The sequence below is a fragment of the Salvelinus sp. IW2-2015 genome, unplaced genomic scaffold (genome assembly GCF_002910315.2).
Source record: "Salvelinus sp. IW2-2015 unplaced genomic scaffold, ASM291031v2 Un_scaffold3209, whole genome shotgun sequence".
Taxonomy (NCBI): Eukaryota; Metazoa; Chordata; class Actinopteri; order Salmoniformes; family Salmonidae; genus Salvelinus; species Salvelinus sp. IW2-2015.
Window position 1 is genome coordinate 17,971 of NW_019944496.1, and position 18,165 is coordinate 36,135.

Below are 18,165 nucleotides of genomic sequence, written 5' to 3' on the forward strand. Positions count from 1 at the left end.
AGTCTGTTCTCTAATGGTGAGACTGAATGTCTGTTTGCCTTAGGAAGAGGTTACAGCCCAAAAACTACAGAAACATCAAATAAATGACTTTGAGACATGTATATTTGATTAGCCAAATGGTGGAAACAATGATGGATGGAATATGAAAATGTATGTACATTTTATTGATGTTATTAGAAGTTGAGGATGTTATAATGAAAACATTAACTTGAAGAGTTTTCATAAATGTATATGTGATGTTGACATACTTTGTTAGAAAATATCCAGATGAAAGAGAATGTTTTGGTGATGATAAGACTGATTTTAGTTGTCCAAACGAATCATAGAAAATCCTAATACCTTGTAACTAGCTACGCCTAGGGAACCCAGAGAGTGTGTCATAAAGATGGAAACGCCCCTTTCTACTCTAGGGTATAAAACATGATAAAGAATTTACATATCAGACTAAGTTGACCACACGCTTCAGCCTGAGTCTACGACTAGTCGTGACCCCAAACGCAACACGAGTTTGAAGACAAGAAACTCTGAACAATCAAGTGTTATGGTGGAGTAAGCTATTCTAGTACTGTATCTAGGAAGTTGAATTTAAGCAGGACCATCGGCTATTCTTTTCAAGTCACCGGTTGTCTACATGGCCCTCTTACCCACGCCGGGAGCATCGACACGGCTGATTAGCCTCCTCAGAAGCCCACTCTCACAGAATGAGTGCAAGGAAACTGACAACTATGAGAAAGGACATTGGCATCGTTTGGAAATCAGAGATTCAACCTGAAAACGAAAAAACAAGGCGTTAGCCAAACCTTTCCCACTAAGGGAACTCGACCCACAAAGAGATACCCAACGGAGACCTTCAACACGTAAATACATGCATTACACTTTACCCATAAAGGGGCAGTTCAGGGCAAGGCGTTAGGGCTGAAACTAAGCATTGTTTACAAATGTATCAAGTGTTGAATTTCTCTCTTGCTCTTTCTCTCTAGGTAAATCTCCATCTTGTGTTGGTCCACTAGGGACCTGTTGCCATTGTATGAAGTCTAACTAATACCTTGACTGTTTGTGTATATGTATCTTATGTTATCATTTAGCTTGTTAGTAATAAATAATCAACTCAATTTGGTGGTACGGAATGATTAGTGAGAACTGGTTTGTGCAGATTTACGAATTATGCGATGTTCAGAATGAGACTGAGGAAATTAATTAATTGTTGACTGCTATGAAATCGAATATCTTTGAGTTAATTCGGTAACTCATTAAGCAAAATTTTCCTGTGGCTGCTCCAGGTTACTGAGTTAATTTGTTACAGGATAAATTAATCACATAATAAAAGCAGTTAATTATTCAATAAATAGAATGTCATCACATAACGATAACGTCACGACATATTGATGCCCCCCTGCAAGGATAAACTAGGCCTCACTGTTGAATTCAGTCCATAGGAATTGTGTAGCAAGTTACTCATACTCCAATCGCGCTATAGGCAGGATTATTGTTGAGAGTGGCATGTGTGTGGTTTCTTTTTCACCCAGATACTAGTGTAGCGAGATTGACTCGTGTTGTATATCTGACACAAATCAGTGTGTGAGGGATTTACTGAATGCTACGAGCTAGGGCATATGTACCAGCCGATGCAGGCATTCTGAGAAAATACTAGTTGGGCCCAATGTAGTGTTATTTCTGTCTATCGCATTCAGGAGCGAGTAGACTTGGTCATAATTAATTTCTCGAGCGTGGACATAGAGCCAGCCGATGAAATTTGAGTAGATATTGGCTTGACCAAGCTAGTAATTATCTCTGTCTCACGTTTTCATTGGTGCGAGTAGACCAACGGTGTATTTGTGTTTTCCGCGCGTTCCGGTTAATCGCAAAAAATATTGCTGAAAGGTTGAACGTGAGACGTCACTTAGTAAATCTGTTCTCTTGTTGGAGGGGACATTTGTTGTGCTGGAAAGTAAGATTCCGCACAAGTGAAGATAAGCATTGCACCAAATGCTAAGCTAACAAGGGGGAGCTGCCATTTTTGTTTTCCCCGTTGTTCAAAATGAAATCCCGCGCCGTGCGGGAATTACAGTGTGTGCTATCATTGACCTCTGGTGGTGAAGAATTGCCAGTAATTGTTTTTAAATAATTAATAATCGAAAATATATGTAATAATTTATTGAGCTCACAAGCAACGAAATAATCTATTATTATGGTGGGGGATTATAATACGGTTTTAAGTACCTCAATGGATTGTAAAGGAAATCATTCTACAAACTATCACCCTCAAGCGCTTAAGGAGATTACAAAGWTCATGGATACATTAGAACTAGTGGATATATGAAGGTTGAAAAACCCTGACCTAGTGAGTTATACATGGAGGAGGCTTAATCAAGCTAGCCGTCTTGATTACTTCCTAGTCTTGTTCTTGCTGGCATCAAAAGTATTAATAGGAGACCGAATCCGATCGGACCACCATCCAATATAGCCAACAAATTGTCATCCAATATAGCTCTTACAGAATTCCCACATGGACGGGGATATTGGAAATTTAATCAAAGCCTATTGGATGACAATTTGTTCTTAACTAAGACAAAATAATTCATAATTTACTTTTTTTCTGTACAACATAGGTACAGCAGATATCCTTATTGTATGGGACACTTTCAAATGTACTTTTAGGGGCCATTCAATAGAATACTCATCATTAAAACAAAAGCAGTTTAGGTCAAAAGAGATGAGACTAAAAAGTAAAAAGAGGAAGTAACAGCGCAGGTAGATGGTAATGAAAACTGTAGAGGCACAAAATCGGTTAGAGGAAAACCAAAAAGAAATGGAGGTGTACTTATTCAAGAAGGATCAAGTGTAATGTATTACAAAAATAAAGCGAATTGGATTGAAAACAGACATGGGTTAAAATAGTCTCAGACTTGTCCTAGTCTAGATTTTAAGTCAGGATGATTTCATCTCAATCTAGATCTAAGCAGTGGGGAACCATAAGGGCCTTCACAGAAGGCTAAGGCTTGATAAAAATGTATATATTTTTTTWAATAAAATTTAGTTTTAATTTGTACTTCATCTTTACAATAATTGTAATKATTTTCTGATTTCATCTCTTCAGTTTGTGTTGGAAAGAGAAGGGTTAATACTGAAGAGAAAAAAATATCCAATCAGGATTTTCTTTAGTGGTCTCTGGGTAGAAAAATCTAMCTAGCTCAGCCAGKCATTGGCTAGAGTCATGGGTAACAGCATATATGGAGTGTGTCTGAAAGTGGGCATGTTGACAGAAGTGGGAAGATCAACAGAAGTGGCATATGGAAAGTGAATCAGCTATTTGATAAGATTTGTTGCCACTCAAGACCGTTTTGTGTGGCTGATTTGATTGTTGCAGGACCAGTTGATTGTTTGACAACTGTAGCATTTTATGAAAGCAAAACCCTAACCCCTTTCCTAACCTTAACCTCATTATCCTAACCTGCTATGTTAATTATCCCAACCTGCTAGGTTAGTTCTCTTAACCTGCTATGTAAACATTACGCTGACCAGCATGCACCTGGGTATGGCTGGTCTGACCAATAATGGAGTGCTGATGTTAAAATTCCACCTTTCCAGAAACAAGTCTCTCACAGTTGCCGCTTGTTATTGACCCCCTTCAGCCCCCAGCTGTGCCCTGGACACCATATGTGAATTGATTGCCCCCCATTTATCTTCAGAGTTCGAACTGTTAGGTGACCTAAACTGGGACATGCTTAACACCCCGGCCGTCCTATAATCTAAGCTAGATGCCCTCAATCTCACACAAATGATCAAGGAACCTACCAGGTACAACCCTAAATCCATAACCATGGGCACCCTCTTAGATATCATCCTGACCAACTTGCCCTCTAAATACACCTCTACTGTCTTCAACCAGGGTCTCAGCGATAATTTCCTCATTGCCTGCGTGTGTAATGGGTCCGCGGTCAAACGACCGCCCCTCATCACTGTCAATCGCTCCCTAAAACACTTCAGCGAGCAGGCCTTTCTAATCGACCTGGCCCGGGTATCCTGGAAGGATATTGACCTCATCCCGTCAGTAGAGGATGCCTGGTTGCTCTTTAAAAGTGCTTTCTCTCATCTTAAATAAGCATGCCCCATTCAAAAAATGTAGAACTAAGAACAGATATAGCCCTTGGTTCACCCAGACTTGAATGCCCTTGACCAGCACAAAAGCATCCTGTGGCGTTCTGCATTAGCTTCAAATAGCCACCGCGACATCCGACTTTTCAGGGAAGTCAGGAACCAATATACTCAGTCAGTTAGGAAAGCTAAGGCTACTTTTTCAAACAGAAATTTTATTAATTTGATTATGAACGCATTAGATTGACGGTAACAAGTGTCAGATTAGGCTACAGGTAAAACAAATGTTAAAAAACACTGGCTGTTGTTGACAAGCATATTCAGATAATATTCATGTTATTCATATTTAATTCAGTGATTGAAATGATCCCTCATCCTCAGTAGCCTATTCCAGCAGGCTATTGGGAAACAACAAGCACACTTCTTATTGAGAAATTGCCTCGCTTTCATGTTAATAAATTAGTCCTGAAATTTGAAGTAAGCAAGCTGCTAAATCGTTCAGTTTCCATCTTGCCTACATCTTGTCGGAGGCTACTGTAGACTATCTGAAATGTAATGTAGGTCTATCAGGCTACCTGCCTTTATCCAAGCAAACTATGGCAACATTTTATTAGAAACATAAACCCAGATTGTAGTCTGTTGCCTTGGTCTATTGAAATGACAAGTCAATCTCGCAAATGGGTCATTTATAATGACTTTGTAGTCTTAGAATCTGGCACATAATAACTGCAAAATTGCCAGAAATTAGCCTAACATTCGTTTTTTTTTATGTTCATCCAATGTTTCTTGCTCAGAGATTTCAAGATCCTCTGCTAGCTTTCATCACTCAAACTCTCCTGTCGGATTTATCTATAGTTATGCACATGCGCAAAGGGTATTTATTTACAATAATAAACCTGGTTCAAGCCCTGAATGCTGATTGGCTGAAAGCCGTAATATATCAGCCCATATACCAGGGGTATGACAAAACATTACTTTTTACTGTTCTAATTACGTTGGTAACCAGTTTATAATAGCAATAAGGCACCCTTGGGGTTTGTGGTATATGGCCGGGCACTCCGCATTGCGTTTTGCTAAGAACAGCCCTTAGCCGTGGTATGTCGCCCATATACCATACCCAAGGTTGTGCCTTATTGCTTAATCATAGCAGTCAAGCGACTTAAGTCGACATTCATTGATAGAATGATCTGGTGAGTTTAATAAATGTGTTATGTAAAGGTCGTATAAAATGTGTTATATCTGGAGTTTCCTCGGACATTGAGGTCATCTTCTTAAGCGGAAGATTCCTGGAGTGGTTGGAGCACTAAACCGTGTGTAGATGGAAAGAAGGAGGAAAGTCAATCGGTTTTATTGATGTTGGAAGAAGAGTATCAGGCTACTAATCTTTTTGGTATTTATTAGGATCCCCATTAGCCGCTGCAAAAGCATCAGAGTTGTTCACTTCTTTCATTAACTTCTCAAACCCCGGCTTGGTCTGATCCCAAGCGTTCTCGCAAGTCTCGCGTTGTTGCGTCTCTTGGTTTTGGAACTGTGTGGCTTTAGTGGGGAACAGGAGTTCCGGCCAGGCGCGCATCATTCTTCATAACAAAGAAAGTGCCAGAATTATGCAGTAGGACGATTACTTTTGTCTCCGTTTCAAATTGATTGCTACAGGTATGTAATGGCACGTTTAAACGTTCTAATATCGAAAGAACATGTCATAAAAAAACGTAAAGGTATTATCACGTTAAGGTTTTATGTTCTATTTTTGTGTCAAACTGAGTGAGTGAAGAACGTGATAAAAATGATGTACAATTCACATAACGTTAGCTAGTTAGAGACTTTGGATTTGCCTGAGTGGATGTACATAATTTCGTCAAAGTAATTTCATAAAGAATCAATTTATTTGAGATTTCGGAGTTTGTTTTACATGTCGTTATTTGTTTGTGTCAAATACACGAGCTGGGAAAATGGCGGTGCCCACTCTGTCTGCGTCAAGAGAAACATTTCACGGTCGCACTACTTTTTGAAGCGGAATGTAATGATCCGTTTTCTACATATGTAGTAATATTCAGACACATTCCGTTTCCACCTTGATCTATAACTGTTACTGGTGTGAACGGGAAATACAATTGGTCTTGAGTGAAATAATACAGTGAAGAGAAGGTTATTCGGGAGAATCAAATTTGTCACATGCTGAATACAACAAGCGTTGACCTTAGGGTGGGGTCAATGCAAATAGTTCAGGTAGCCATTTGATTATTTGTTCAGCAGTGTTATGGCTTAGGCTTCTAAGCTGTTAAGGAGCCTTTTTGACCTAGACTTGGCGCTCCGGTACCGCTTGCCGTAAAATGGTACATAGAGCTGCCTAAAACAAACTGCAACCTTGTACTAAATGGTTTTTGTCATTTATGTGAATTTGGGAAATCTACTATAGATCAAGTGAATTAACGTTGTGTAGACTAATTTATAGTGTGTAATGTGAATTAGTGTTTTGCTGTCAATGCTTAGGCTAGCTCCCTGACCTGTTGAAATTAGATAATTGAACAAGAAAAAAATTATTTTTTTTTGAGAATAAAGAATGTGCCTGAACTGCAAAGACAATAACTTTGGAGTCCGTTTCTCTTTATTATTACAGGCCGACTCAGATTAAGTCTGAGGCCGGTAACATCAACAGTGAGGGCAAACCCAGCCTGCCTCTCTCCTTCCACACTGAGTCCAACCCTAAACCTACAGTCACTGGGTCCTGATTGTGACAGTGGAGCCCAGTTTGCACTGGAGGAGCCAGAGATGGCATCAGTGAAGCTGGAAGACTGTAGTCAAACACTGGAGCTGAATGCCAACATTAAAGATGAAGAAGAGGAGGAGACGATTGTTTCTCATGGTAAGAGCAGGTTCTATCTAACTAAGTTTGTTTTTCATTCCATCTTCCCACTGTGCATGAAAAGTTTGCAGTTTAACTGTTTCATGATGAACTGTTTCAATGAGAAGGTAGATGTCTGTCCTGTGTAGTTCAGTTGGTAGATCATGGTCCTCTCATCGCCACGGTTGTGGGTTCGATTCCCATGGGGGACCAGTATGAAAAAAGTATTAATGTATGCACTCATTACTGTAAGTTGCTCCGGATAAGATCCGGATAAGAGTGTCTGCTAAATGACTAATGTACATTTGCAATACGTTAGGAGATAAAGAACATTGTTTTCTTCATTATATCTTTCACATTATTATGTAGTTTATGGTAGTGCCCCAGTCACCTGGTGTTTGTTACAAGAACACAATGAGAAGAGACCGGAGCCTTGTGAGTCACTCACTGTTGTGTATCATGCATCAGGTGATCTAATTACAGTATGGAATTCACAACTAAATGTTTGCCTGCTAGATAACTTACAACTATTAAGTTAACAGTCTATAATGTGCTAAATGTCCTGCAGTTGTCCATTTGGTTTGTTGATTTAGTAGCTAGTTAGCTACCTAGCTAAGTGGTTAGCTTCTTATAAAATCAAGCATTCACTTGGTAACAGCAGAGAATGCCATCCTAGATCAAGAGCCATGTAGGCTAATATTCGTTTGGGGGTGCAGCAAACTGAGTAGCGTATTTGAGTTACCTGTATATTTGTATAGTTTGTCAGAAACTGTACAAAATGTTCGCAATGCGCTCATTAGCATTTAGTTTTCTCTGTGAGGATTTCTTAGTACTTGTTAGCATTTGATAGCATTCTGCTAAGTGACTTTTTAAACCGCTGTAGTCAACTTGTGCTCTAGGTAATAGATAAAGCACATCGCGCTAATACTTTTTCCCGTTGAGATAATTTTTCATATTGAAACTTACGGTACTAGTTTCCCAAAACAGAGGTCTGAGCCAGTAACGTGTGTCAAACGGTGGCTATAAAATATATTTTGATTTAACACTTTTTTGGGGGGTTACTGCATGATTCCATATGTGTTATTTCATAGTTTGTCTTCACTATTATTCTACAATGTAGAAAATATAAAAAATAAAGAAACCCTTGAATGAGTAGGTGTTCTAAAACTTTTTACCGGTAGTGTATATCTGCAGAAATAAGACATCCTGCTTGTGTTACCTGTTTGTTTAATAGCCTGTCAGATAAACAATTTTAAAAATTCTGCTGGTTTTTAATCTTTGCAATGCTGTAATAAAGGCTTAACCAAACGTTACAACAGACTCGGTTATGCTTATCATTTATTTAGTGTTGTTTACATTGTTCCAAACAGTCAGAAAAGTGTTGTAATCTACCTGTTTGGAACACACAATATGCACTCAGTGTTTGCTCCTTCTTTTTCTTGATCTCCAGTATTTTCCACAACTAGTCACATTTATTCCACACATCTGACTTCCCTTTTACCTCCTGAGCAACCAGTAAACATTCTCCCGTTTCGAGTTTGTCACGTCCTCTGCAACCATTTTGCTGTTACTGTGTTCTGAGTTTGTTATAACCAATTTATTGATGTGATTATGATATGCTGTAGGTTAGGCCCTATTGGTCACGTGCATGCGATGTATACATGTGTCACAAAGAGAGCAAATGTTGAGGGAATAGAGAATGTTTTTCCTTAACAAATGAGGGATTTCAGCAACAGAACCATTCAGTCAGAAATGGCTGTAATTATGTTGCAGCTTCAGCAACAAGGACAGTGTGATGAACACTGTTGATGTTCTGTGGTTGTCGCTGCAGCAGGGAAGAGAGAGAGACAACGGGTGCTAGTCATTTTGTTTTTGTAAGTCTGAGCACAATCGCATCAATTGCGGTCGAACTCCCTCTAGTCATTTGTGTGTCTTAGTTTAAGCGCAGTTTGATTAAATAATTATCAGACAAGCTCAGTGCATATGGTTGATTTGATTAAAACACGTGTCTATATATTACTTACTTTATTGMCCCCATGGGGAAATTTTGTTGCAGTGTTATGTACATGTTTAAAGTGGCGTTTAAATACAAAACAAAATTGACAATACAACTTTCATAACAATTACATACCAATTAAACATAAAAAAAATAATAATAATAATAAAGACTAGCCTGCTGGTCTTACTGAGTCGATAAGAACATTAGACCAAGCTATTTAGGAGGATATCACACCTGGCACAAATGACTGTCTAGTTGTGTTTTTTCCTGCTGAGGGGGTGTTCTATACCTGCGGCCAGAGGGGAGTATTTCAAAGTCCTGTACAGGGGGTGGCTTGGGTCTAAAATGATTTTGTGAGCCTTGAGGAGGGCCCTGACCTTAAAGATCTCATCCAGGCCTGTCTGTTTGACTCCAAGTACCTTGCTTGCTGTGGTGATAATCCTTCTCAGCATATTTCTCTGGCTGACAGTGGCATTGCCAAACCAACAAACAATACAAAAAGTTAAAATACTCTCAATGAAAGAATTTGTAAAACAGAGTCAGTATAGTACAGTCTACATTAAAAGATCCCCCTTTTTGAGAGAGTACAGTCTCTGTTGGCTCTTTTTGTAGATCAGGTCTGTACACTTACTTCACTGAAGCTTATTGTCCAAGAGGACACCCAGGTATTTGTATTCCTCTACAATCTCTATATTCTGACCTCTGATAGATGTTGCAAGGTAGGTGTTGTACACTTCCTGAGTCTATGCACATCTCTTTGGTCTTGTTGGTTTTGGAGACCAAGTGTGATTGCTCACACCACTCTACAAAGTCATCTAGACCGGGCCATGATGTTCTCGTCATCATGCAACAGGCTGATCAAGGCAGTGTCATCAGCGGAACTTAACGAGGTGTCTGTCAGGATGGGAACTAGTACAACTATTAGTGTACAAGATGTACAGGAGTGGGACAAAACACATCCCTGAGGAGAGCCTGTGTTGGTATTGCGTATGTCCGACACGTGGGGACCTATTTTGACTCGCTGTGAGGCGTTGGCTCAGGAAGTCCAGCAGCCATAAAACCAGCCCCCCATCTAAGAGAAAGTCCTGAATGAGGTCTCTGTGCCAGAATGTAGGCGGATTGTGTTGAAGGCAGAAAAAAGTCAACAAAAGAACCCTAACATCTAGAGGGTGCCAAATCCCATGTCTATAGACCATGTTAAGGAGGGGTAAGAATGGCATCGTCAACTCCTCTGCTAGGCTGATAGGCAAACTGAAATGGGTCGAGAAGCTGACGCTGAGAATATGACTTTCACAAGTTTCTGAAGGCACTAAGGATGTCAAGGCGACAGGCGGTAGTCATTCAGCACAGAGGGATTAGATGCTTTAGAATTGGTATAATTATTGAGTTTTTCCACAATACTGGCACGTGTTGCTGGTTGAGTGAGGATTGGAAAATGTCTGTAAAAACACCAGCCAATTGTTCAGCACAGTGCTTTAACACATGTCCACTTATTTTTGCCTGGGCTTTTGTATGTGTTACATCCCCTGAACAACTTTAAAACATCAGACTGTTTAACAACAACTCTCTCAAACATTTGCAATGATGCTTCCATTTGTTTTACCTCCGACAAAAAGTTGTCTGATTCAAATCTAAGAAAGAAAACATTCAGTTCATTAGCCATGTTCCCGGCCCTCATATCTCCCAAGGTCAGCACTGTTTTTTCCGCTGCCTATGTGGGGGGACTAGCCATGGATTTAATCTCTTGGCAGGCTACCCTTGCGTTTCCTGGGGAGAATGACCTCTCCACCCTTTGCTTGTATGCCTCCTTGTTCACCAGTATTGTCTTTTGATCTCACGTTGTACATCTCTTAAAGCCTGTCTATCACCCTCAGCATAAACTGCCTTATCCTATCAAGTAGTGATTTTAGATGTTTATATGGAGAAAATAGATGTTTAAAAAAGTTCGACCAATCAATTGGTGGAAGAACAGACTACTCTTGGTGCCCTAATGGACTGTGCAAGGGTTGAAAGTATTCCACAGGGAGGCTGGCCCCTGTTGACTCAAAAGCTTCCCACAGTTGTCAAGTTTGATGGATGTCCTTTGGGTGGTGGGTTCAGCATGAAAAACCCAGCAGCATTGCAGTTCTAGACACAAACCGGTGCACCTGGCCACTATGATCATACCCCATTCAAAGGCACTTAAATCTGTTTTCTTGCCCATTCACCCAGGTAGCCTAGTGGTTAGAGCGTTGGACTAGTAAAAGAAAGGTTGCAAGTTTACATCCCCGAGCCGACAAATCTGTCGTTCTGCCCCTGAACAGGCAGTTAACCCACTGTTACTAGGCCGTCATTGAAAATAAGAATTTGTTCTTAACTGACTTGCCTAGTTAAATAAAGGCAAAATTAAAAAATAAATGGCAGACATTCAATCCAAATTCTCTCAAGTCTTAAAAATCTTTCTTAACCTCTCTGGATCATTCGGGACGCTAGCGTCCCACCTCGCCATCAGCCAGTGAAATTGCAGGGCACCAAATTCAAAACAACAGAAATCTCATAATTAAAATTCCTCAAACATACAAGTATTTACACCATTTTAAAGATACCCTTCTTGTTAATCACCACAGTGTCCGATTTCAAAAAGGCTTTACGGCTAAAGCACAACATATCATTATGTTAGGACAGCGCCTAGTCACAGAAAGCATTCAGCCATTTTCCAACCAAAGAGAGATGTCACAAAAAGCAGAAATATAGATACAATTAATCACTAACCTTTGACGATCTTCATCGAATGACACTCCCAGGACTCAATGTTACACAATACATGTATGTTTTGTTCGATAAAGTTCATATTTATATCCAAAAACCTCAGTTTACATTGGCGCCATGTTCAGAAATGCCTCCAAAACATCCGGAGAAATTGCAGAGAGCCACATCAAATAACAGAAATACTCATCATAAACTTTGATGAAAGATACATGTTTTACATAGACTTAAAGATGAACTTGTTCTTAACGCAACCGCTGTGTCAGATTTCAAAAAAGCTTTACGGCAAAAGCACAATATTCAATAATCTGAGTACAGCGTTCAGCCACAAAAGCAAGCCATACAGTTACCCGCCAAATTGTGGAGTCAAACAAAGTCAGAAATAGCATTATAAATCTTCACTTACCTTTGCTGATCTTCGTCGGAATGCACTCCCAGGACTCCCACTGCCACAATAAATGTTCGTTGTGTTCGATTACGTCCATATTTATGTCCAAATACCTCCGTTTTGTTCCCCCGTTTAGTTCACTATTCCAAAGCACAATGCGCGAGCGCACAAAATCCAGACGAAAAGTCAAAAGAGTTCCATTACAGTTTGTAGAAACATGTCAAACGATGTTTTCAATCAATCTTTAGGGTCTTTTTATAATAAATCTTCAATAATATTCCAACCGGGCAATAGCGTATTCATTACAGAGGAAAAAGAAGGAACGGCGCGCCCGCGTGACCACGCAGTAAACAACTCATTGGCCCAGCCTAGTCCATTTGTTGAAACAGCTTTTTTCGACCCCCTTCTCAATAGAAGCCTCAAACAACTTTCTTAAAGACTGTTGACATCTGTTGGAAGGGGGCAATCTGTCCCCATAGACACAGCATATTGGATTGGCAATCACTTAAATGAAACTACAAACCTCAGATTTCCCACTTCCTGGTTGGATTTAACAAGTGACATCAATAAGGGATGATAGCTGTCACCTGGTCAGTCTGTCATGGAAAGAGCAGGTGTTCATAATATTTTGTACCACTGACTTTTTCTTCTGATACTGTTCACACAGGTCACATTGAGACATTCTCTACATCCAGAGAGCAACAGCAGGAAGATCACAGAGCTAATAGGTCTCACCACTGCCCACATTGTGAGGAGATTTTCCCATTTCTATCAAAGCTAAAAATACACCTAAAAATACACACAGGAGAGAAGCCTTACTCCTGCTCTGACTGTGGGGGGAGATTCTCTCGACGGAGCCACTTAAAAAGACACCAACAAATACCACAGGAGAGAAGCCCTACTCTTGCTCTGACTGTGAAAATGCTTCACAACATCATCTGACCTAACAGTTCACCAGAGAACACACACAGGAGAGAAGCCTTTTTCCTGCTCTGACTGTGGGGGGAGATTCTCTCAACTGAGCAGTTTAAAAAAAACACCAACATATACACACAGGAGAGAGCCTTACTTCTGCTCTGACTGTGTGGAAGAGTTTCTCCCTATTGGATACCTTAAAAGCACACATGAACGTATACATACAGGAGAAAAGCCTTACTCCTGCTCTGACTGTGGGAAGAGGTTCTCTCAACAGAGCAACTTAAAAAAAACACCAACGTTTACATACAGGAGAAAAGCCTTATTCCTGCTCGGACTGTGAAAAGAGTTTCTCCCAATTGGATAAGTTAAATAGTCACCAGCGAATACATACAGGAGAGAAGCCTTACTTCTGCTCTGACTGTGGGAATTGTTTCACCCAAATTGATACATTAAAATGTCACCAGCGTATACATACAGGAGAGAAGCCTTACTCTTGCTCTGACTGTGGGGAGAGTTTCTCTCAACACAGCAGCTTAAAGAAACACAAACGTATACACACAGGAGAGAAGCCTTACTTCTGCTCCGAATGTGGGACGAGTTTCTCTCTACAGGACAGCTTGAAATCACACCAACGTATACACACAGAGAGAAGCCTTACTTCTGCTCTGACTGTGGAAAGGATTTCTCTCGACACAGCAGCTTAAAGAAACACCAACGTATACACACAGGAGAGAAGCCTTACCCCTGCTCTGAATGTGGGAAGAGGTTTCACAACATCAAGTGCTCTGACAGTTCATCAGAGGAGTGCACACAGGAGAGAAGCCTTACTCCTGCTCTGACTGTGGGGGGAGTTACTCTCGACTGGGAAACTTACAAACACACCATCGTATACATACGGGAGAGAAGCCTTACTCTTGTTRTGACTGTGGTAAATGCTTCACAACATCAAGTGCTCTGACAGTTCATCAGAAAACACACACAGGAGAGAAGCACACCAACGGATTCACACAAGATTAAAATCTTAGGTTTTCGGTGGATTGACAATGGACCCCTGTTTTAAAGTATCCTTTTTTGGTAACAAAAGGAGAGAAGCTTCATCAGTTCTCTCAGACCAGCTAAGATTGAAGTCACTCCATCACTTAATTCTCATAAAAGAAGTGGTAAGTGAATTGGATCAAATTAAGAAAGTGTAGAACACTCTATTGTAATCCTATTGTTTCTCACTGTGAGAACCGTGCAGAGGAAAGGGAGAGTTACAGAATGTTAGCCTCTCTTTACTGATCAGTGTGCATCTTGTCAGTTTTGGTGTGTTTTGTTAGCTTCTACCGCAAAGATATTGAGATGACTTTGGATTGGCTCTTAGCGTTGATTACCCTCTTAGGTTTCTCTTGTTGAAACAATGGAGTCTGATGGTTGACTGGGTAGTACTGCTTCCCTCTAGTTTTCTGTGGGAATGAGCAAGTAGACAACATGTATGAGATAGAGATGGTGTGATGATCAGTTTTTGGCAGTTATATATATACAAAGACATGTCAATAGAAAAACAAGTAAAAAATAAATGAAATGCAGCTACTTCGCTGTTATTCTAGCTACACGGTTTCACGTGACTGTTAGCCGTAGTTGGCTAGCTAGCAAACAAGCAAGGGATAACAAARGACTTGGTGGCGTCCATAGATACAGAATAAAAATACTTTGACTGGATTGAGTCTCTGGCAAACTATCCAATAGAATGAACGGACATCTTTGCTCAGCCAATCAAAATCATGAATCAGCAATAGATTTTTATGAATATATACAAAGAAATGTTGATAGAAACACAGGTAAAACAACATGAAATGCAGCTAGTTTGCTGTGTTACCAGCGTCAGTTTGAAATGATTGTGTTTGCTGTGTATATGGCTAGCTTCTCTGAACAGTGTCCTGACCAGAGAGCACATTTTCTATGCCATGCGAAATCCAAAATAGCTTAAACAAATGCAAATGCAGCTACTTTGCTGTTATTCTAGCTGCACTGTTTGGCCTGTTTTTAAAATTTAATTGGTAACCTATTGTATAAAAGCAAATGTACACTAGAGGTTGTGAATAAAAAAAACATTTTTTTTAACACAGCTGTGCTGATCTACGGTACTCTCACCTATGACCGCAGCACAGCCGTGCAWTTTTTTTTTGCTTTAGTATAGTCTAATGCCATCTGTAAATACATTTGTTTGAATTACGAGCCTAGTTGGTTTAGCCACAGAAAAAGCCAGCAACCTTCCAGCTAGCCATGATTGGCTGAGATAATGAGTGGGCTGGACATGCCTAGAGATGAGTTTGTATTGGTCTGCCATATAGCACGCTTCTGTCTATTTGAGCTGGTCAGTATGTGTAGGTAATCCTGTCTAACACATTTGTACAAAAAAATGTATTGCATAGTACTTCTGCATACGTGTTGCTCTCCACCTTTCTGGAGGACCGAGTTTTGAAATCAGTGGAATTAGAGTATGATAGCTAAGGAGATGGAGAAAACATCTCCTTAGATGAAAAATTACATCTTCAAACTAAGGGCAACATGGCATCTGTGACAGGGAGACGCATAATGTAGCTAGCTAGACTTTCAGATAGTACACGTTTCTAATTTTGACAGTGGTTTCATTTCAAGCTAAAGTGTACTGTGAGCTAACTCGCTAACGTTAGCTGGCTGGCTCGCTAGCTTACATTACTTGTATGATCTTATTATTCGTATCGCAGAGCCATTTGCTTTGCTAGTTATAGCCTAATGTTAGCTAGCTAACATTGAACCTGGTTGGTTAGCTACCTGCAGATTCATGCAGGGTAGTAACGTTATGAGTTGGGATTATGGTTAATTGTTTACCTAGCTACATGTCTTAACAAAAGACTCCACTATGCAAGTAACCATTTCAGTTGCATTTGTAAATTCAGTCTGAGTATGCCAGGGCGCAGAATAACTGATGAATTTATGAACGCTCAACACCAGTTGAATATGGCCGGTGTCGGTAAACGTCTGCAAAAAAGTGTAAATAAATTCTTGCCAGCAGCACAGTTAGTCACCAACGCTCTGGATAACATGACAACAGCCTAACCAGCTCTGCTAGGGAGAGTAAAATGGTCAGTGYGGTGTCCRCTCATTTGTGTCTGGAAGTAGCTAGCAAGCAAGCCAATGTTAGCCAGTTAGCTGTGGGGCTAAAGCTTAAGAGGGTGTGAACGATGCTGAATGGGTGTAGGCAAAGAAGAGCTCTACAGTAGGTACCAAAACATTCAAAGGCCATTTTCTCAAAAAATTTGAGGTTACAAGTATCAAGTTTATGGCCGAGCTGGCCGCCCGGCCAAACTGAGATATCAGGGGAGAAGGACCTTTGTCAGGAGGTGACCAAGAACCCAATGGTCACTCTGACAGAGCTCCAGAGTTCCTCTGTGGAGATGAGAGAACCTTCCAGACGGACAACCATCTCTGCAGCACTCCACCAATCAGGCCTAAATGGTGGCCAGACAGAAGCCACTCCTCAGTAGTAGGCACATGACAAGCCCGCTTGGAGTTTGCCAAAAGGCACCTAAAGGACTCTCCGACCATGAGACAAGATTCTTTGGTCTGAAGAAACCAAGATTGAACTCTTTGGCCTGAATGCCAAGCTTCACGTCTGGAGGAAACCTGGCACCCTCCATACGGTGAAGCATGGTGGTGGCATCATCAATGCTGTGGGGATGTTTTTCAGCGGCAGGCGTGGGAGACTAGTCAGGATCGAGGGAAAGATGAACAGAGAAAAGTACAGAGATCCTTGATGAAACCTGCTCCAGAGGGCTCAGACTCCGACTGGGGCGAAGGATCACTCCAACAGGACAACAAAGGAGTGGCTTCAGAACAAGTTTAAATGTCCTTGATGGCCAAGCCAGGCATCTCTGAGAGAGACCTGAAAATAGCTGTGCTGCGAAGCTCCCATCCAACCTGACGGAGCTTGAGAGGATCTGCAGATAAGAATGGGAGAAACTCACCAAATACAGGTGTGCCAAGCTTGTAGGTCATAACCAGGAAGAATCGAGGTTGTATCGCTGCCGATGGCTTCAAACATAAAGTCTTAGACTTTATATACAGTTATAATGTTTTTTGCAAACATTCTAAAACTTTTGCTGTCATTATGAGGTATTGTGTGTAGATTACGTAACGTAACAACAAGTGGAAAAAGTCAAGGTGTCTGAAATACTTTCCATATGCACTGTGTGTGTGTATATATGTATGTGATGTGGTAGCCTACCTCTCAGATATAAAGGTCAACGCCAGTATTAAGATAATGAGGGTTTTGCATAAAGATAAATTATGCCTCTGTCTTCTCTGCACCTGTGCTCGCTGGCCTCCTTAAACCTCCTTAGCTCTTAGACCGCATTTCTTCTATAACAGACTATTGGAAGAGAGCAAGCTCTTTTTTTGCTGAATATTAAGTATACAGCAGCCAATAGAACTCACGGTTAGTTTGAAAGAGTGAACGCTCAATGGTGGTAGACTATAGCAGTTATTGATTCAGACCCATAACCATTCAATCTTCGTAAAGACGAAAAGCAGTCTGCAAATCTTATTGTAGTCCTATATTATTGTAGTCATATTATCTTATTGTAGTCCTATATTATTGTAGTCATATTATCTTATTGTACTCCTATATTATTGTAGTCATATTATCATATTGTAGTCCTATATTATTGTAGTCATATTATCATATTGTAGTCCTATATTATTGTAGTCATATCTTATTTTAGTCCTATATTATTCAAGCATGTCATTACAATAATAAAGATGAAGACAACAGAACTTATTTCATTTAACTGTTGAAAGTCAGGAAGGAATGAAGCAACCGTAGAAAAAGGAGGTWGGCTAATAACATTAGGGGAAATATTATGAATCCATATGCWTCCGCCTACTAATTATACAAATGTAAAATAGGCCCTATTATATTTCAAAATGATTATCACATTTGCTAGCTTATAATTMTAARTTTSTAGGCTGCATGTCCTGCACCAGATTGGCATGTTCTCTCCACAGTTCATGGAATGAAAGAGGTGAGTAATTCCAGTCCAGATAATACAATATAATACAGTTCACACTCCAAGATTATCCTACTGGAGCTAGTTTCATGTATTTACCCAATAGAGCATAGCTACATCTATGGGCTTTTCTGTTTTTCTGTGTGTA

The 18,165-nt window shown here is 40.2% G+C and overlaps 1 protein-coding gene across 1 annotated transcript in view; it reads left to right on the forward strand.

Moving 5' to 3' along the window:
- The window catches only part of LOC112075509 (zinc finger protein 577-like), a 30,728-nt gene extending 17,364 nt beyond the window's left edge, over positions 1-13,364 (forward strand). The window contains exons 4-5 of the mRNA XM_024142502.2: positions 6,713-6,958; positions 12,737-13,364. Coding sequence (XP_023998270.2) covers positions 6,713-6,958; positions 12,737-13,011 — 521 coding nt within the window. The 3' untranslated portion in view covers positions 13,012-13,364. The remainder of the gene's footprint in view (positions 1-6,712; positions 6,959-12,736) is intronic.
- Positions 13,365-18,165: the final 4,801 nt, after the last annotated feature.